Source organism: Pteropus vampyrus, unplaced genomic scaffold (genome assembly GCF_000151845.1).
Source record: "Pteropus vampyrus isolate Shadow unplaced genomic scaffold, Pvam_2.0 Scaffold8, whole genome shotgun sequence".
NCBI classification, from domain to species: Eukaryota; Metazoa; Chordata; class Mammalia; order Chiroptera; family Pteropodidae; genus Pteropus; species Pteropus vampyrus.
The window spans coordinates 6,418,939-6,437,888 of record NW_011888789.1 but is presented as its reverse complement, the minus strand read 5'-3'; the positions used below and the strand labels follow the sequence as shown (position 1 = coordinate 6,437,888).

Below are 18,950 nucleotides of genomic sequence, written 5' to 3'. Positions count from 1 at the left end.
CAAGACCTAATTATAGTGCAATTACTTAAGCACTTACACTATCTATACTTTCTAAACCCAAACTTAGATGAGCCCTACTTAACGTTAAAGGAAATATAAAATATATTTAATTTTCAAAGAAAAAAATCAGCTTACTTCTTCAGCTGTTTCAGGAGGTTCTTCAGGTAAATCTGGAACCTGAAGAAAAGTAAATATTAGTAACAGGAATGTAAACATTTCAAAGAAGAAAAAATAATCTCAATGAGAAAAGTTCCTTTCAATACAAAATTTAGACACATCTAAGTTTAATGAAATCTTTTCATTTCAGATACACTTATAAGAAGTTTACAATGAGAATAAGAGCTAAATTCATAAACATTTTTGGGTAAACAACTTTGTGCTAACAAAAGATCATAAGAACAGGATTTTCAATCTATACACACTTAAAGAATTTTGTTTTTATGAGGTTCCAAGATACTATATAAAAATATACTATTTTAAGGACAGAGGAAAATAAGACCCTACAATTACTTCGGTTCATACATATACACATTTTAAGTTGAATGTATATTTTTCTTCACTCGCTCTTCTAGAGGACTGGTTAGCAACCATTCACTTTGGTTGCTTGCATGATTTACTCAGTGCTTCCATATTTTTCTTTATCTATTAAAAAACCAGATGTTCAGACCATTTTCTTTCATTAAAACACTTGTCAAATTTCAATTTCACCTCTAGGAACACTTTTTATTTTTTAATACCATAGACTCTACATTTTATATCATTTTATCTGACAAACATTAATTGCATTTATTAAATAAACCATTTGTTTTCATTTGGTATCAAAGCATGTGATGGTCAACTGAAATTTACCATCAGCATGAGCTAATTTGTGCTCTTAACAAAAAACAAAGAATCTTGAATTTTTAATTAGTCCATACAGTTCATTAGGTCTTTTTGAAATGTTAGAAATACTTCAGTGACCTGATTCCCATCCTCAAGCTCCATTAAGGGACCAGGAACGCCTCAGACTAAGAAGCAATACATTTGAAACCACTCTCAGGGATTAGATAACCCACCAGCTTTTCCTAAGTCAGTAAAAACAGATTTCTTATTTCCAATCTTTGCCAGCTCCAAATTTAACTTAAGGATTAAAAATTTGAAAAGAAAGAAGGAATAATAAAAGCTGAGCACTGTTCCAAAGTGAGTGGTTGCTAACCCATTCCCTAGTAGGGCCACTGAAGAAAATGATACACTCGTGTTATTACCCACTCATTAAATATGGCTTCACCATGTTTTAGCTACCAAAAGGAATATTTCCTTGGTAAACATTGTTTTTCATTTCTACATAACCAAATTACTTCCTTAAAAAGAAAACTGAACCTAGTATCTAAACCTAGTATCATTTATCTTCATACCTTCTAAGTTTGATTCAGAACATTAATATTAAGCAGGAAAAGTGATTCTTAATTAAGTCTATCACTTCATAAGGTAGTGGGAAGACATCATCTGGATTAAAAGCCAGTCCTATTCTTCACTCAGTATACCACCTCACCCAGAGAACAATATTCCTACTGTACACTGATACAATGCAGTGAGTAGGCTTTGCATAACGAACCTCCTTCTGCATGCGCTGTTCAGCAGGTGGTGAAACTTTGATTAAAGGATTAGGCAAGTTCCTTCTCCTTGCTGCTTCTCTGTTTGATGTTTCAAAAGATGTGTGACTCTCGTTTTCAACCACCAAATCTTCATCACCCTGGTCAAAACCAGACAGTTTCTAAAGAGATGCTTTTATCAACTTTATTCACAGTGGTTATTTCTTTTACCTGATGGCATTTCAGCAAAAAAATATAATAGTCATTATTAGACCCAGAAAATTAAAGCATTATCTCCTTAGACAAGAAAACACGGAGCTTAACATCCTGTAGAAAATACCCTTATCCAGCTCTGAGGTTCCCTCTGATAGATACAAAACTGAGAGAGACCTTTCCATTTTAATTGACCCCCAAATTTTTCAGTAGGATGGAAAAAAAGAAAAAAATCTGGATATCTTTTCTTCTTTTCAGTAAAGGAAGCAAGGCAGTGCAAGGGATTATGCCTTAAAAGCCTATGAAAACAGAACATATATGTAAAAACATATGTCTATGTATATGACTGTGCAAAACTTCCATAACTGAATGCAGCCTTAGTATCTTGTTATATAGAAACATATTTTGGTTCTCAAATTTAAATTTGGGGCTTCCATTTGAATCGATCACTTTAGGAGGCAAAGGATTTTATTCCAGAAAGCATAAAGATTATTTTTATCAATATTATCTATTAAAACTTTTTCCTTAGCAAGATAATTCACTTCAGTGTCAAATTCTCAAATATATATTTATTAGTTCACTAATACCTTTCTTCCGTATCTACTGACCTTGTAAAATTTCTCTTTATCAGACAAAAATGGCCACCATTTCGGTGGGCTGTTTTCCCGCTTCCTTTATCCTAAGAGAAGTTGGTAGAAGGAGCCTGGAGAATGGGAGCCAAGAGATCTTGATGCTGAACAATTAACTGACCGAATTTAGGCTGCCTCACTGCAAACTATGGGTTTGATCAGCTTCAGCTTCTGGATACACTTTCTTTCATCTCTAACATTCCAATTCTCATGTTTTGATGGCCCTAAGAGCCTTTATAACAACACCAATGGTCTACCCTGTCCCTGACTTTTTGCTACACCACCCGCCCCCACCACAGACACACACATTTATTACATTAAAATACAAACTAATAGTGCCATGAAGACATAGCCTAATAGCAAGGGGCAAAATGACTAATTCACATTGTGACCATTTCAGAAAGAGATGTGGCAGGCTGAAATCAGCATTTAACACCACAAAATTGAACAGAAGACAAACTCAACTCAGAAATAAAATCAGTACATAGCAGTTGCATTTTACCTTCCCTGTCTTTCCCATTAATTTTATTACTCACCCTTGATTTTTACCATTATAAACAGAATAAAAATAGATTCTTCTTCACTTTAAGAATCCTGTTTACTTTTACTGAATCATTTTCTTTACAAGATAGTGAAAGGTGCACTGTAAACAGAAGGCAAAAAATCTTTGGGACAGAAATGATCTTACACATAAAAACTATTAAGTTTTATTCTAAAACGTAATTCCTTTATGAATATCCTTTTTCTCTGTAAGAAAACTTAAAATTGTGAACTCCCATGAGCAAATAACAAAATTCATACTCAATGCCAAAGGAAAAAAGAGCCAAAGTTAATTTGGCTATACAAAAACAGACCCAAGCAAAATGAGCATATACGCTAAAGATCCTTGAAGAAAAGATCTGAATTCCCTCATAAAATACAATGATATAGTCAACAGTTTTCTTAAAGTTTACCTTATGTTAGAGCTTTTCAAGGCTTTAAGTTATATGCTCTTAGGCACCAAAAACCACACACAAATATACTGAATAAAAACTGATGTACAATCATTATTAATAAAAAATAAAGATGCCTAAAAAAAGACTATTAACAGTTTAACATCATTTGCAATTTTTAAAAATCACTTTATATGTAAAAAGAAACTTAAGTACTAACGGAATTCAAAATATAAAACGGAATATTTTCTAACCCCAAGTTTATGACCGTTGCTTAACTTCCAGGTTTCACCCATCATCTGATAAAAGCGCTCTTCCAGTTTTTTCAATTTCATTTCCTGGTGAGGTTTTAGAACATTCTCTATGTATCTGCTGGCCTGTTCAAAAAAATAAATTAGGTGTTTTTACTATAAATTAACATTCCTAAGGTTTTACATTGTCTATAAAGTTGTAAATAAGAACCAGGTAAGAAATTGTGTTTTCACACTAAATTTTGGCCAAAAAAAGCAGCATCCTCCATTTTTGCATCAGTTTGTTAAAAATTTGTATTTATACCTAAGGTAAATGTTCTATACTTATGCTTTTAAGGCAGTCTGCTTTTATCTCCTTTAATGTGTTTTCAGTGTAACAAAAACTGACTAGGGGCTAGGGATACAAAGATGCCTTCTTAGGAGCTTAAAGTTGGGGCGGTGTGTTTCAAGCCATAATGCCCAAGGCACCAACTCATTTGGAAGAGCATTAATTGAATAGCTCAATCATAGTAAAGTAGAAAATATTTTTGGAGCTATTTCAAAAGAAATGGAGATTCTGGTTTTAAGATGACAGAGTGAAATTTCTGCCTTCCTCCCTCTTGAAAATCACCCCAAAACAACCATGGAAACAAGAAATAGAAACCCAAATACCATCGCTGATAAAACAGAAATATTATAATCCTCAAACCACTATATCTGAGGGCAGGAGGAGGAATGGTAGCTGATGTAAGAGTGGGAAAGATGCAACCTAAGTGCTTGTAAAGGAGGATAACAATAAAGAAGTAGGCCAGTCCCCTCCACAGACCTGCAGCAGCTCTGAAGAGACACCAGATACCATGGCAGTGACATGGAGTAGGGTACAGAGCTAAAAACAGAGGGTGATGGGGGAAGCTTATGCATCCAGCAAGCAATGATGAATATGTAGTGAACCAAGGATGATGACGACTCCAATTTACATCTGAGGTTCTTAGGGAAAAGGGGGGGGTGGAAAAGATAAAAGACCTATTAGATCCCCAGACCCACCCTACCATATATAGACAGGCACAGAAGGTTTATTCTTTGGGAATGTGAACCAGAGAGGCTGCAGAGTCACAGATCCCAGGTCTAGTGGAGGGCAAGAGTGCAAACTAAAACAGAATATGCACAGACTCCCCAGCTGTCTTCCTACCTGACTCAGACTGCTGGTAGCCAGGCTCCTTCTCTAAAGAAAGTGAACTGCAAGAGGAACACAGAGATACTGACAAAGCTAGGTTACTCCTCAGTCACCCTTACCATTAAATTGGTGTGTACCCTACGCCAACAGACAACACTTCAAGCTCTGCTCACATACACAGAAATTCCAATTTAGCTTTATTTTCCATTTCCGCTGAAGTATAACTTATAAACAGTAAAGAACACAAAACTCGAAATTTTACAAATGCATATACCATCAGTTAGCTTCTTAGTGCATCATTCTTAAATCTGAAAGGACAGAGCCAAGGACTACCAGATGATTCAGGAAAGCCTCCAACATAAAAAATGGAGACAAAAATTAACGAACAGAAAAAGGGAACTTGAAAAGCTGCACTGGAATTTTGAGAATAATGGTGTAATACTTCAAAATTCCAATGATTTTCAACCTGTAATTCAATACAAAATCAAACTATCAATCAAGTGTCAGAAGACAAAGATCATTTTTTTTAAATGCAAAGACTCAAAAATTTTATGTATCATCGGACACATGTCTGCACAGATCGGGCACTTCACCATGCACAAAGACTATATTGTGACATCGATTTATTGATTTTCCTTTGTCTAAAGAGAAAAGACAGAGTTAATAAAGTTTTTTGACTTTTGCCAAACAAAAGAATCCCAACTTTACATACTCTTCAGAATTACATATGCCAGTTAGTATACAATTAGCATGTAGATGGAATTATAGTTTACTAATAATCATGCAAGGCTTTAAAATTAACAGTTACTTCCATAAAAGATAACATTAAACTTGAGGAGTTCAAATATTTACAAGAGATCTTCTTAAAAATCTTGCAAGGATACTTTCATTGTTATTAAATTCAGATCAGGTAGTTAGAAATGTAGTACACCTCCCGCCCCCCAAATATGTAGGCTTTTACTTTTGTGATTTGCTTTCAGCCTTCACTTAGTTACTTAAAAAGGAATAATTTATTTGCCAGAAAAATAAGTGATTGATGTCAAAAATTAATCCCATGTATTAAGGCCTTTGTAAAGGATTTATGTTTTTAATATTTAGATGAAAGTCCACAGGAATCTCCTCTTTCACAAAGGTTAGTCATCAATCTGGCAACTGCCCAAGTGCTACCTGACAGTTCAAGGTCAAGAAAATAACTTAGACAGTCATCCATGGTAAAAGCAATTTTTAGCTATCAAAACCTATCTCGGATAAGATGTAGCAAAAGCAGTGCTCAGAGGGAAAGTTATAGCTGAAAACATCTAAATAAAGAAGAAAGATCTCAAATCAAGAAGTTAATTACATATTTTATGAAACTAAAAAAAGGACAAACTAAACCCTAAGCTAGCATAAGGAAGCAAATAATAAAGATTACAGAAGAGATAAAAATATAGAGGATAGCATAGAAAAACAATATAACCAACAAAACTGAAAATGGATTATTTGAAAAGATCAAGTTCTTTAACTTGACTAAGAAAAAGAGAAGACAACTAATATCAGAAATGAATGTGGGGCTATGACTACCGACCTTACAGAAATAAAAAGGATTAAAAGAGAATACTATGTACAATAATATGCCATCAAATTAGATAACCAAGATGAAATGGACAAGTTTCTAGAAACACACAAATGATCTAAAGTGACTCAAGAAGAAATAGGAAATCTTAACAGAACTAACAAGAGATTGAATCATTAATTAAAAGCCAACAAAGTCCAGGACCAAATGGATTCATTGGTGAATTCTATCAAACCTTTAAAGAAGAATTAACACTAGCAGCACTATTCACAATAGCCAAAAGGTGGAAACAACATAAATGTCCATCAGCAAATGAAAGGATAATCAAAATTTGGTATATCCATACAATGGAATATTATTCAGCCATAAAAATGGATAACGTACTGACACATGCTATATGGATGAACCTCAGAAATCGTTATGCTAAGTGAAAGAAGCCAGAGATAAGACATCATGTTATAGGATAACATTTATATGAAACGTCCAGAATAGATAAACCATAAACAGAAAACAGATTGGTAGTTACCAGAGGATGGAAGGGGGCTTAGCGGGATGAGGAAGTAACTGTTTAATGGGTATGGGGTTTTCTTTTTGGGGTGAAGAAAATGTTTTGGAGCTAGAGAGAGGTACTGGTTGCACAAAATTATTAATGTGCTAAATGCCATTGAATTGTACACTTTAAAATGGTTAATTTTTATATCATATGAATTTGAGCTCAACAATAAAAAAAAAATCTGAGCACACAGAAAGCAACAGACCTAAATTTAAAAGCCCCAGATATTTTTGTATTCTTTCTAGATACACTCTCTAAAAATTATGCTTTACCTTTTCACCCTGTGCCTCTTGTTGTTTTTTTCTCACAAGTTTTTGCCTTTTCTCATTCTTCTCTTCTTCTTCTAAGACATCGAAACATAAAAGTAAAATCAGTATGAAAAGATCTATTCTGAAAAAAAGTCCTCTGATAATGTATTAATACTGTATGTTATAGTTTTGGTGAGGCGGCTTCAAGAATGCTTATGGTTGGGTTTTTTCTGCAGGCCCCCAATAGGGCTTCAACAGCTCCACGATGTAGCATGGAAACCCATTACACACATGAAGTGTGGAATACTGCACACACTGCAGGCAGGAGGAGTGCCATTTGGTCACCCTTGGACATGATAGTAAAAGCAACATGCCTAGATCCCAAAGGTGGCAATGCTTGGCAATGCCTATAGTGACTAAATCAATATTAGGTTATAATCCACTGAATGTCAAAAGGAAGGATTTCTGCATGTGTACCTTTTTTATTCTAGGTGCAAATTTCATTTAAGTTAATTACATTTCATTATTCTCTTGAGGAATCTTTTAGGAAAATATATCCTTTAAGCTGCCTGGCTCCTTAAAGAGGAGGCTTCCTTTCTCTCAACAGTTTTATCTCTATGTCAGTAACTATTTCATCAAGTTTATTAGGGAAAGATTTGGACAGTAAACCACAGAGGAAATCAGAAAGTCCAGTTCGGCCACTAACTTCCTATGTGATCAGTCAGACTTTTGGTCTTAAGACCCCTTCCAAACTGAGTCAAAGAATATAGTTTTCAAACAAATCAATAGCAGGGGAGGAAGGGGCTTTAATCCTTAAAGCCACTGAGAACTGACTACTTCTGAACTTTTGATATACTTCATCTTGCAAACCTTTATAAAATAAGGAAGATTAAAAAGTTCTGGATAAATCTGGAGTCTGATATCTCAATATCTGATAACAGAGAAAATGGCAAGTGTGTGAGCAAGCCAGTTTTTTACTCATTTGAAGAAAAATCTGACAATAATTAGGCACTATACAGTCTTAATTACTTATTAGTTTTAGTCTTCCATGATTTATGCTTCAAAATTACAACCCATAAATAAATGTACCAAAGTGACTTGCAGTCCAAAAACATACAGGTGCAACTTAAGGTTAAGAAACTGTCAGGTGCATGTTTCCTTTATTTATAATACATAGACTACTTGACCTGATAGTTTAATGTATGCAGCAAATATCCTCCTATATCAAAATGTAGTCAATACAAAGTTACTAAGAGAAGTTACAATGAGTAATTTTAATTTTCCAGCTGAGTAATTTGAAGTATGAGAGATCAAATAATTTACCAAAAGAAAAAAATTCCAAAATCTATAATTGGGAAATCCTGAAATATCCACGTTGTCTTTTAAATTTTAGTTGAATAGTATAACCTTTTAGGATTATAGTTTTATTCATAGTTAGTTTGAAAGGGCTATAAATTGACATCGGTCATTTTCCTTTTATTTGTTTACATTTAAATAGCAAAATAAAACATAATGCCCCGGATTTACTATTGGCAAGCTTCTTTTCTAATAGGATGTAAGAATGTAGGCATTAGATTTAGGACTCATCTGAGGCAAATTACAATAGTACAATGTGGTTTTAAAAGGCTTCTAACACAAACTTTCACTTATCAAAAAAAGAAAAAAGAAAACTAAGAACAAGCATGGTTTCCTAAAATTAAGAGCACCTAACTATACATAAGAGATAAGTGCATAAATAAAAACTGCCAGAATGTAATGAAAAATAGGGTGAAAAGCCTTAAGAGATTATTGGTGGATACATTTACCATTTATAGAATAGTTTATAGCTATATGTAATCAAACAGCAGTTAAACTGCATAAACACAATTTAAAATTAGAGAATTTGCAAAGTATTAACTTAGAAATGATATAGTTTCAAATGTATATATAAGGAAAATGTATGATTTCTTATAAATAAAAATGTTGAGATGTATGATCCATTCAAAATCATGACTGGAGTTGTTCCATAGTGTAGTGGTTAGCACGTCTGCTTTACACGCAGAAGGTCCTGGGTTCACACCCCAATGGAGCCACGGTCCATGGTCTACGGCCATGCCATCCCTGAACAAGCCCGATCCCATTTGATCTCAGAAAGTAAGCAGGGTCAGGACTGGTTAGTACTTGGATGGGAGACCACCTAGGAAGACCAGGTGCTGTAGGCATAAATAATAATAAAAAATTTTTAAAAAATCATGACCAAAGTTTTTTTTTTTTTTTTTTTAAAAAGGCGAGGCAACCCTTCGTTGACCTCACAGATTGCAAGGACCTTGTCAGTTTACAATCCCTTAATTTTTACGCCTAAGCAATGACCAAAGTTGTAATGATTACCTTGAAAATACACTGTACAAATTAATGGTAAAATGGTTCTTATTAACGCAGGGTTCTCGAATAAAGGAAACAAATTTTAGTAGTAAAGTATAAAAGTGTATAAAAACAATAAACTTACCTTTCAGATAAACTTGGGAAGATTTAAATGAGTTAAGCCATGAGGTAGTCACAGAAATAATTAAAGTAAGAAGAGCAAGCAGTAAGAGAATTCGGCCACACAGCAAAATTATATCTTTAATTCCTTATAAAAGTAAAAAAAAAAAAAAAAAATTAAAATTGAAAATATTTTTCCTGATACTAATAACAACACATTCGAAGATTATTTGTAATGGAAAAGTATAATAAAAGTTATGCAATTGTCTTATATTATTTTATATAGTCTCCTTTGAGTGCCACAATTTTTCATGGTTATTAACAGAACAAGTTTGCAGAAAACAATTCTAGAACATCTTCTACCTCAGGAATATAGGTATAATCCAAGTGACTGGTGACATTATAAATATTATGACTATCACTGATATGTAATACCAGTTTCCTTTCTGCTCAGAGGAGATAAAATTATCCACATACTTAGGAATTAAATAATGGTGATAATCTAGTTCTGTTTAAAAACAGTCATTCCCACTGAAATACTAAATTCTTATTTCTCGCAGTTAAATTATGAAACTGCTTTATTTCTCAATATTTATTTGGTCATTTGTAAATAAAATTACTATATACATGTTTGCCTAGAAAAAGGTAAAAATTCAGTATTTGGCTTTATATTTTAAGAACCAAGATGAAAATTAAATCAGCAAAAAAACGTAACAAGTGCCTACTTTGTGTAATATAATTTGCTAAATGGTGAAGGAATGGAGATATAAAGTTGGGTTAAAAATGGTTTAAAAAAAATGGTTTCAACTGTTCCTTCCCCACCCCAGGAATTTTTAGTTTTCTTTTGTAAGTCTCAAAAATTGCCAGACGGAAATACAGAGGAACCATTTTACTAATGTGATGGCATTGGTAGTCTATTAACCAAAAAATTAAAGAGAGAATTATATATACAGACGTATTTATATTTATAGATTTTTTTGCATCACAGCCCGTCCAACTGTTGTTTCAGGTGTTGTTCAATATAACATAATTAAATCTGGAGTAACTCTGGCCATTACGAAAGTAATTTAATACCTAGAGTAATGGTATTTAGAGAAACCACTAAGTTATGGGATTTATATTCCATAATATTGCTTTTTGTTCTAGTAATCAAGCAATTTGCAAATGTCATATGGGAATATAATAGAACTAGGTTTGTGTGTGGATCTTTCAAGTAAAAAAATTTTAAATTAAGTTGATTTTTTTTTTTGGTACCTACATGCAAGAGCCCATGTGCAGGGCACTTCAAAGGATAACACATGTGAGGAACCAGCAGCAAAATATTTAGCTTAAGTACAAGTAAATATGCACTGGCAATGAAGGCTTTGACACAGTAGAAAAGGACAGGAATAGTTTTTCAATGTATGTCCAAAAATATAGCCCAGGTGAATGAACAGGTATGGGAATTCTACTCCCCACCACTCCTGGAATTCAATTAGCAGCTCCAACTAAGAGTATTAATATCTGTAACTACCGTTCCACATATAACTAGCTCTATAGCTGTTGAACTGGGATATATGATTGGTAAATAGACTTAAATACTGTTACTAGATAATTGTAGAACCATTATCAAGAAACCATAGTAAACAACCATCATTTCAAAACAGAGGATTCTAGGAGAAAGACGTTAATTAAGTAAAAATTTCAGGAACTAGATGGAGATGCTGCCAGGAGCCCAGTTGTGTTTTCTAGAATTTTTGGCTTACTTTTATTAAATTGCATATTTTGATTAGTGCCGGGAATACGAAAACAAATTAGATATGGTCTCTGCCCTCAAGAAGTGTTTTCTCTGTCGTCAAAGCTGATCATGTAAACAGATCTCCTTCTGCAATCCTCAGTAATCACCTTCTCATTGACTGAGTGAATCAAATGTTAGTGCAAAGTAGAAGATTCCAAATGAGCATAGTAGAGATGGATGCTGGAAAGGGATCAGGTGACTTCTTTAATAGGTAAGTGTGAATTTAACGTTTGTGTCATTTGGATAAAAGGTCCAAAGATTTCAACACATCTTGAATTGAATCAGAGGCTTTGGGAGGGTCTTTGTATAATTTGTTAAAGCATTTTAATTTCTTATTTCAAGCAAAATTGTGGGTACCTGACTTCTTAGGGGTGGCAAGGGAGGATTAAGAGAGAGAAAACATTAAAGCTAAGTTTCATCATGCTCTCTAACTTCAAAACTGAGTTTAATGAGGGAGATAGATAGATATGTAATCTGATCACTTATATGTCCAAAAATGAACTGATTCTCCACAGGTCCACCATTTTCTTTTCAGTTTTCCCTTTATCGTTGGCACTACCAGCTACTTAGGGTTATTCTATCCTCCACGTAGGAGTCTTCTTTAAATCCCTCTATTCCCTCACCCCAATTGTCAAATCTTGTTGATTCTACTTTGTAAATATCCCAAATCTGTGCATATTTCATGTTATCATCCTAGTCCATGCCATCATCACTGCTAGCCCACTGCAAAAACCTAACCCGTCCCACTGCTTCCACTATAGCTTCCTTTCCTAAACATTTTCCACACTGAATCCAGTGACTTTTTTAAAAACGTTTAGTCAGTTAACCTCCCTACATCAGTTTCAAGTGTCCCCACCGCCTACAATTGTAATGCAGATTGGATCATTATAAACAGCATTTAGTGTCAGGCTTATAATAGATAGATATTCAATTAATGTTATTGTTGTGACGCGAATGATTCTGAGACCCACGGAGCCAATTGAGATTAATTATGAGCCTTTATTAGCTGGCCGGCGACTGACTCTCTACCACGCAGGGTTAGAGGAGATCAGCCCCCAGCTTCTAGAGGAGGCAGCTTATAAAGCCTCCTACTACATCCTTGAATAAGCAGATTACAAGAAGCAGAAGTTAGCCATTAACGTTTTGTACAAAGATAAATGTATCCGGGGAACTCTCAGATCAAACAGGGCCTAGTAGGCAGTTTTATTATCTTCACCTTGGAATGTTGCACTTCTCCTGGGGCTGGCGCCTGGAGATATCACCTCCCTGTAACTGAGTTACTGCTTGCACCTGTAAATACTGCCTCCCTGAAATTGGAGAATTTCCACTTTTACATTATCTCGAGCCATTATACCCCTTAATCTCCCTAATCCAGCCACAGCGGTCGTCATCCTCTTCCTCCAACATGTCAAAATTCCTAATGTCTGTAATGTTTTTGCCCGGCTTTGAAAAGGGCTGGATCCTTGTTTAAAATCTGTTTAGATTCTTCAGAAGGCCTCCGTCATATCGCCCTCTTTATTTCCTTTTGCGCATTCAACACAATTTGAAAGTAGTGTCTGTGTTTGTTCCTGTGCTTTCTGTGTCGGTCCCCTTACACACAAAACTTCACCAGATCCGCAAGGACGTTTTTTCCGCTAAATGCAGTCGGGTACCCCAAGGCGAAGGGATACTTGCGACTGAACAGCCCTGCGCCTGAAGAGGGAGGCAGGCGCGATGCAGCCTGGGAGTCGTAGTCAAAGCCGGCCAGTGGCGGCGCGGCTGCGAGACGGTAATTCTACGCAACATCCCTGGGAAAATCGCCCCGTGTGAGCGCCAAGAGGAAGAAGTGAACGCTTACCTAGATCCGGGATCCCACGCCGGAGCTCCAGACACAAGAGGGGAAGAGCAGAGAGGAGAAAAATGCCAACGACTCCACAAGAAGCCATTGTGGCAGAAGTACCGCCGCTTCCGGTGTTTGCCTCCCCTGGGAAGGTCTAGAGCGGAACCGTTCCGTGAGGGCGGGATTTTGGGAGAGGACTAGAGTCTAGGTCCCTGTCGTTGATCAGATGGAGCTAAGCCTGAGTTTTTGAACTCATCATCTGTAGCTTCATATGAGAAGAAATACAAGTTACCGCCTCACGTTACATGATGTCCGTGGGAAATGGCCCCACTGGCTGCCCGCCGAGCCAAGTCCTATGGAAGAAAAGCTTGAGCTCTAGCGTGGCGGCTCCTTGGAGCTGAGGCCGGCAGCGCCTGCCCTTCGGCCGTCAGACTCTGTGCAAGCTGTGAAAACGCTCTCAACAGTAAAATGAACTGGAGGAGAAAGTGTACGGGCAGTTGATGCTGTTAGAGGCAGCCTGGCTCCTTGACCTTGTGTCTTTAGTGGATGACTGTGGTTTTCTGAGTCAGAGCTACTAAGCACTACTCTTAAGAAGCACCTTTTTTTTTTTTTTTTTTTTTTAATCTCTAACGGTTTCTGACTCCTTGTGGTCTGGTGCCACGGGAAGACGATTCAAAAGTGAGGTCGGGCACCTAATTTCATAACCTGGAGACGCGCTAACCCTTGTTCAGCTCCTTCTTAGTTTTGCCAACAGGTTATTGTTAATGACTGAACTTGGCCGCACAGTTCTATGACCTCATTGCCATCCCATGACTCGCCTCTGTGGCGCTTCTGACAACCTGCGACTCAGTTAAGTTATGAAGGGCCTCACAACTTAAAAATTTTCATGTTCTGAAATTTCATTTTCTGACCCGTCCATCAATCCTTCCACCTCATCCTTCAATTTAATTTAGTTCAGCTAACATTAATTGAATTGCACAATTTGCCTAATACTCTAGAACGCCTGGAGATTCAAATATGTGTAAGTTACTGAGTTTGTCCTCAAGAAACTCAGTTTAGTGGGAATGATACCCCTGTAAACCTAAATATGGTGCCTGAGCACTGTAATAGAGATACCCCAGGGTGCTACCCGTCACCAAACCCTACCCGGAGAGATTTGGGCTTTCCTAAAAGAAATCACCTAAATTGTGTTGTAAAGATTAGGAAAGGGGAAGAGTGGGAGGACAAAAGGGAGAATGGAAGTTCCAAGTTTAGAAAACAGTATGCAGACTTTAACAGCAGTTAAAATATTGCAGTTTAAAGACTGGATGGGCATACACATAGGTAGGTTGTGGCTGGGTCCACAGAAAGAACTTCATCTGGAATTGAAGGTGCAAAATCTGAGAACACAATCTGAAAACTAAGGTGAGGTAATATAAATTATAACATGATATACCAATTAAGTAATTATATCATTCAGAGGTTCTCATTTGTTGACTGCATGAAGACAGGAAAGAAAGGAAGTTCTAAAGCTCTTAATATCTTCATTTTGATGTGATTTACTTCTTTGGGTATTTTTTTTTTTCCCCTCTGGCTTCCTATGTTTTTATAATCTATAGATGGCTCTGTCAGGACAATAAAGTGGGCACTCCTGAGTATTTCTAATTTGCTTGGGGTCTTAGCCATTTCCCAAACTTCATTGATTGTAAAGTTTCTTCACTGCGATTGTCTAAGGCTCACTCACCCTAAAATACCACCAGAATAACTCGTTCTAGTAAAACCAAATGTCTCCCTTTACTACATTAAGGGAGAACACTATTTTGACATAATTTTAGTAGTGTCTCCGAGGGGAAGTCGAGAGTGCTTTTTATAGGGCTTTTAAAGTTTAAGTTTGAATAGTTTAAGGCTGCCTTTTCAATGTGGGTATCTCATTGGGATTGGACATAGTATATGGAATAATACTATCCTCATAAGACCATCCAAACCTTTAGAGAATTTTTATAAGATTTAATTTGAGCCAAACTGATGACGTGCAGGGAAGCAAGATCTCAAAATGCTTCTGAGAATCACAGTTTGGCAGTTCTTTTTAACCATTTGGAATTAAGGTGAAAGAAAGTAAACCTGAGAAATCTCTATAATTGGATTATAGTAGAATTAACAAAATTATGTGCTCCCTGGAGGGTGGTTACACCTCCGCCTGGGAGAGACTGAAAAAGAGAATGGCTCTGGCATTCCAAAAGTGTGTTAACCTAGGTTCAATAGAACACTAGACAGGGCTTGCTTAAAAGCAAAGATAAACCTACTAAAGAAGTTATAGGCCTTTGGTGTGACCACCCACCATTACCTGCCCAGTTAGGAATTTGTGATTAGATCACCCTGTGAGGTTACTTTCTGTCACTGAACTTGTCACATTTATTATGGAGCCCCTTTTTTGTTCACAGCAGTTAGGAATAAGGTCAGAGATTCTTCCTGAGTCTTCTTTTGTCTTAATAATAACCAGCTTAATATCTCAATAAAAGCATATTTTGGGTGGCAGATTCTGCTCCCCCACAGTTGCTATGAACATTTATTTGTAAGTTCTAGGTGAACTTAAGTTTTCATTTTTGTGGGACAAATGCCCAAGAGCGCAATTTTGGGGTCATATGGTAAACACATGTTTAGCTTTGGGAGAAAATGCCATATTTATTTTTCAAAGTGTCTGCATCATCTTCCTACTAGCAATGTATGAATGGTTCAATTTCTCCACATCCTTTTTCACATTTGGTATTGTCACTGTATTTTATTTTAGTTATCCTGGTAGATGTGCAGTTATTTCTCATAGTAGCTTTCTATTTCCCTGATGACTAATGATATTAATGACATTTTTTTGTATACTTATTGGCCATTCATTTATCTTCCATTTGAAGTATCTGTTCAAATCTTTTTAACTGCTGTTTCTCTTCTGGGTTAATGAAGTGTAGGGGTTCTTTATATAACCTCAATGCCAGTCAGATATCAGCCTGTAGCTTACCAATTTATTTTTTTAATGATGGTTTTTTTGATGAGAGGTCTTAAAATTTTGAAGACCAATTTATCAAAGATTCTTTTATTGATTATTGCTTTCTGTGTTCCATCTGAGAAAGCTTTGCCTATCCTGAAATTGAAGGATTCTTATGTGTTTTCTTCTAAAAGTTTATGTTTTAGCTTTTATATTAGGTTTATGAAATTATTTTTATAGTTTTCTTCTCCTAAATAATGAGAAAAGATCGCTGCTTTTGAAAGCTCTTCTCCTCTTAGGCTTTATTTCCAACAATTGAAAACTCAAATATTTTCACTCCACACTATGTTTTAGAGACATCTTGATGAACTCTATAAGAATTTTGATCAGATGAATGTAACTTAGTGATCTGGTGGAAAATATTTCGTGGTGAATTTGTAGATTAATATTTTTATGTCCCTTATTAACTTGTATTTAAGCATCAATGTCCTTTAGTTTCCTATCTTTATCCAATGATCCATTGTAGTCAAATTAAAATATATGACCAAGAATATAATAACTATTTAAAACTGTAAACTGGTCTAAATCTCCACAATGGCTTCAGCGTTCAGCAACCACAGTGATCTCTCCTTGCTCTGACTTCATAGCACTCATTGCCTTTTCCACTCATTTGGAATGCCATATTATTCTTTTATTATTTCAGTAATGTGTTCTATATTTTAAATTTTCTTTAGATGTAGCAGAGTATAAGTGGTAAATACATTTTTAGGGCATTCAGTACTGAACTTCTCACATGTATATGGACTTCTTTCCCAGAGATTCTGAGTTAGGAGCTATTATCAATGCTTCACAGGTAAGTGTCATAAGCCATGCTTAGATACCATTGAGGAAGGGAGGGAGGATGAATTTAGGCAAGGGATGCTATTGTTATATGAGGAACTATGATTCAAATCTTATAGACTTGATTTATTCAATCAACAAATGTGAAGCAACTACCAAGCCCCACGTGCTGTTACAGATGCTGGAGACATGGCCACAAACACATCAGACAAGATTCCTGCTTGGTGTAGAGATTGTACTCTAGTGTATTATGGTTAATTTTATGTGTCAGCTTGGAGGGTGTTTTGTTCTGTAAACATTTATGGAAATAATACCACATATTTAAATGCAGAATAGTAACATTGTTATTTCTAAAGCTTTTTATGATCTTCCTCATCTTCTAATTGCAAAATACATGTAAAACAATTTGAGATCAAAAGGCCAAAGCTATTCAGCACATGTGTGATTTCCTGCTAGATGTGTCTTCTGAGGTAGTGTCCAGTTTCCCAACAAAGCAGACTTGCTATTTTCCTCAGAAAGATTCCTTCTCCTTATCATAAAATTTGTTTTTTGTTAATCTTTCATTCAGTTATAGTTCTTGTTCTCTGTCTCTTCCATATTTATCTTTTGCCCCAATATTAAACACTGACGTTGTGTAACAGGGTAATATATATTTTCTTTCTTTCCTCATATTATTTTTATCCTCATAAATGACTGCAATTGTCTTCCTATATGCTTCATGAGAAACGCATTTCATTGAGCAACTTAAAATGTGCAAGTTTTTTTGTATACCACTGTTTCTTGTACAGATTTCTCAGATTGTTTATAGAAGTACAGTAGTCCCCCTTGTCTGTAATTTCATTTTCCATGGTTTCAATTACCTTTGGTGAGCCTGCTGTCAACTACAGTCCAAAAATATTAATTGGAAAATTCCAGAAATAAACAATTCATAAGTTTTAAATTGCACACTGTTCTGAGCCTTCCAGTTTTATTCTGTAAAACTCAAATATTTTCACTCCACACTATGTTTTAGAGACATATGTTTGCTGAACGCTGAAGCCATTGTGGAGATTTAGACCAGTTTACAGTTTTAAATATTTTATTCTGTTTACAGGACATGAATCATCCCCTTTGTCCAATGGATCCACAGTGTTAATTCTCCTCACCTGTTAGTCACTTAGTAGCCATCTTGGTTATTGGATTGACGGTTGAAGTCCTTATGTTCAAGTCACCCTTATAATAGCCTAATGCTATGTCACAGTGCCTTTAGCATCACTTCATCTCATCATGTAGGCATTTTAGCATTTCACATCATCACAAGACGAGTGAGTATAGTACAATAAGATAATTCGAGACACTGCATTCACATAACTTTTATTACAGTGTATTATTACAATTGTTCTATTTTATTATTAGTTATTGTTGTTAATCTCTTATTGTGCCTAATTTATAGATTAAACTTTATCATAGTTATGTATGTATAGGAGAAAACATAGTATATATAGGGTTCAGTACTATCTTGGTTTCAGGCATCCACTGGGGGTCTTGGAATGTACCTCATACAGAATAAGGGGATGGGGGGACAGCAGTAGCATTACTATCTTCTCTCTAACATAATAGCTCTTGACCTGTAACTTCAAGTAACACAAAGTTGTAACATAAATAAGGCACTATGAGTCATGAATACATTTCCTACAAATTATATAAAAAATGCAGAGGGAGAGATAGTCTACACTAAAAAAGAGTGATAATCAGCATTCTCCTACAAAAAACGTATCAATTAAAAAAATATTGAATCTTGTATTTTTACTATAGGACACCATCTATAATTATTTCTCTCCAGTAATAGTTAAGAGAATAGGCTTCAGCATTAAGTTTGCAAGGATCGAACCTTTGTCATTTACTAGCTATGTCATCTTGTACAAGTTATTTACACTCTTTGAGCCTCGGTCTCCTCATCTATAAAATGGAAAAAATAGTATTTGTTTATTGGATTGAGGAGGGGAGAGCATGCAAA

General features: G+C 35.5%; 1 protein-coding gene and 1 pseudogene across 2 annotated transcripts in view; one reads left to right on the top strand and one right to left on the bottom strand.

The window, feature by feature from the left end:
• Nucleotides 1-13,747, bottom strand: part of UBXN8 (UBX domain protein 8) — a 24,547-nt gene extending 10,800 nt beyond the window's left edge. Inside the window, exons 1-6 of one of the 2 annotated variants that reach the window (XM_011371935.2) lie at nucleotides 13,177-13,746; nucleotides 9,588-9,710; nucleotides 7,127-7,197; nucleotides 3,600-3,722; nucleotides 1,595-1,732; nucleotides 136-177 (exon numbers count right to left, since the gene is read on the bottom strand). In XM_011371935.2, the coding sequence (XP_011370237.1) occupies nucleotides 136-177; nucleotides 1,595-1,732; nucleotides 3,600-3,722; nucleotides 7,127-7,197; nucleotides 9,588-9,710; nucleotides 13,177-13,264 (585 nt within the window). In that variant the 5' untranslated portion in view covers nucleotides 13,265-13,746. Of the gene's footprint in view, nucleotides 1-135; nucleotides 178-1,594; nucleotides 1,733-3,599; nucleotides 3,723-7,126; nucleotides 7,198-9,587; nucleotides 9,711-13,176 lie in introns of both variants that reach the window. The other variant, XM_011371944.2, reaches the window with a different exon arrangement.
• LOC111729329 lies at nucleotides 9,184-9,303 on the top strand (annotated as a pseudogene).
• Nucleotides 13,748-18,950: the final 5,203 nt, after the last annotated feature.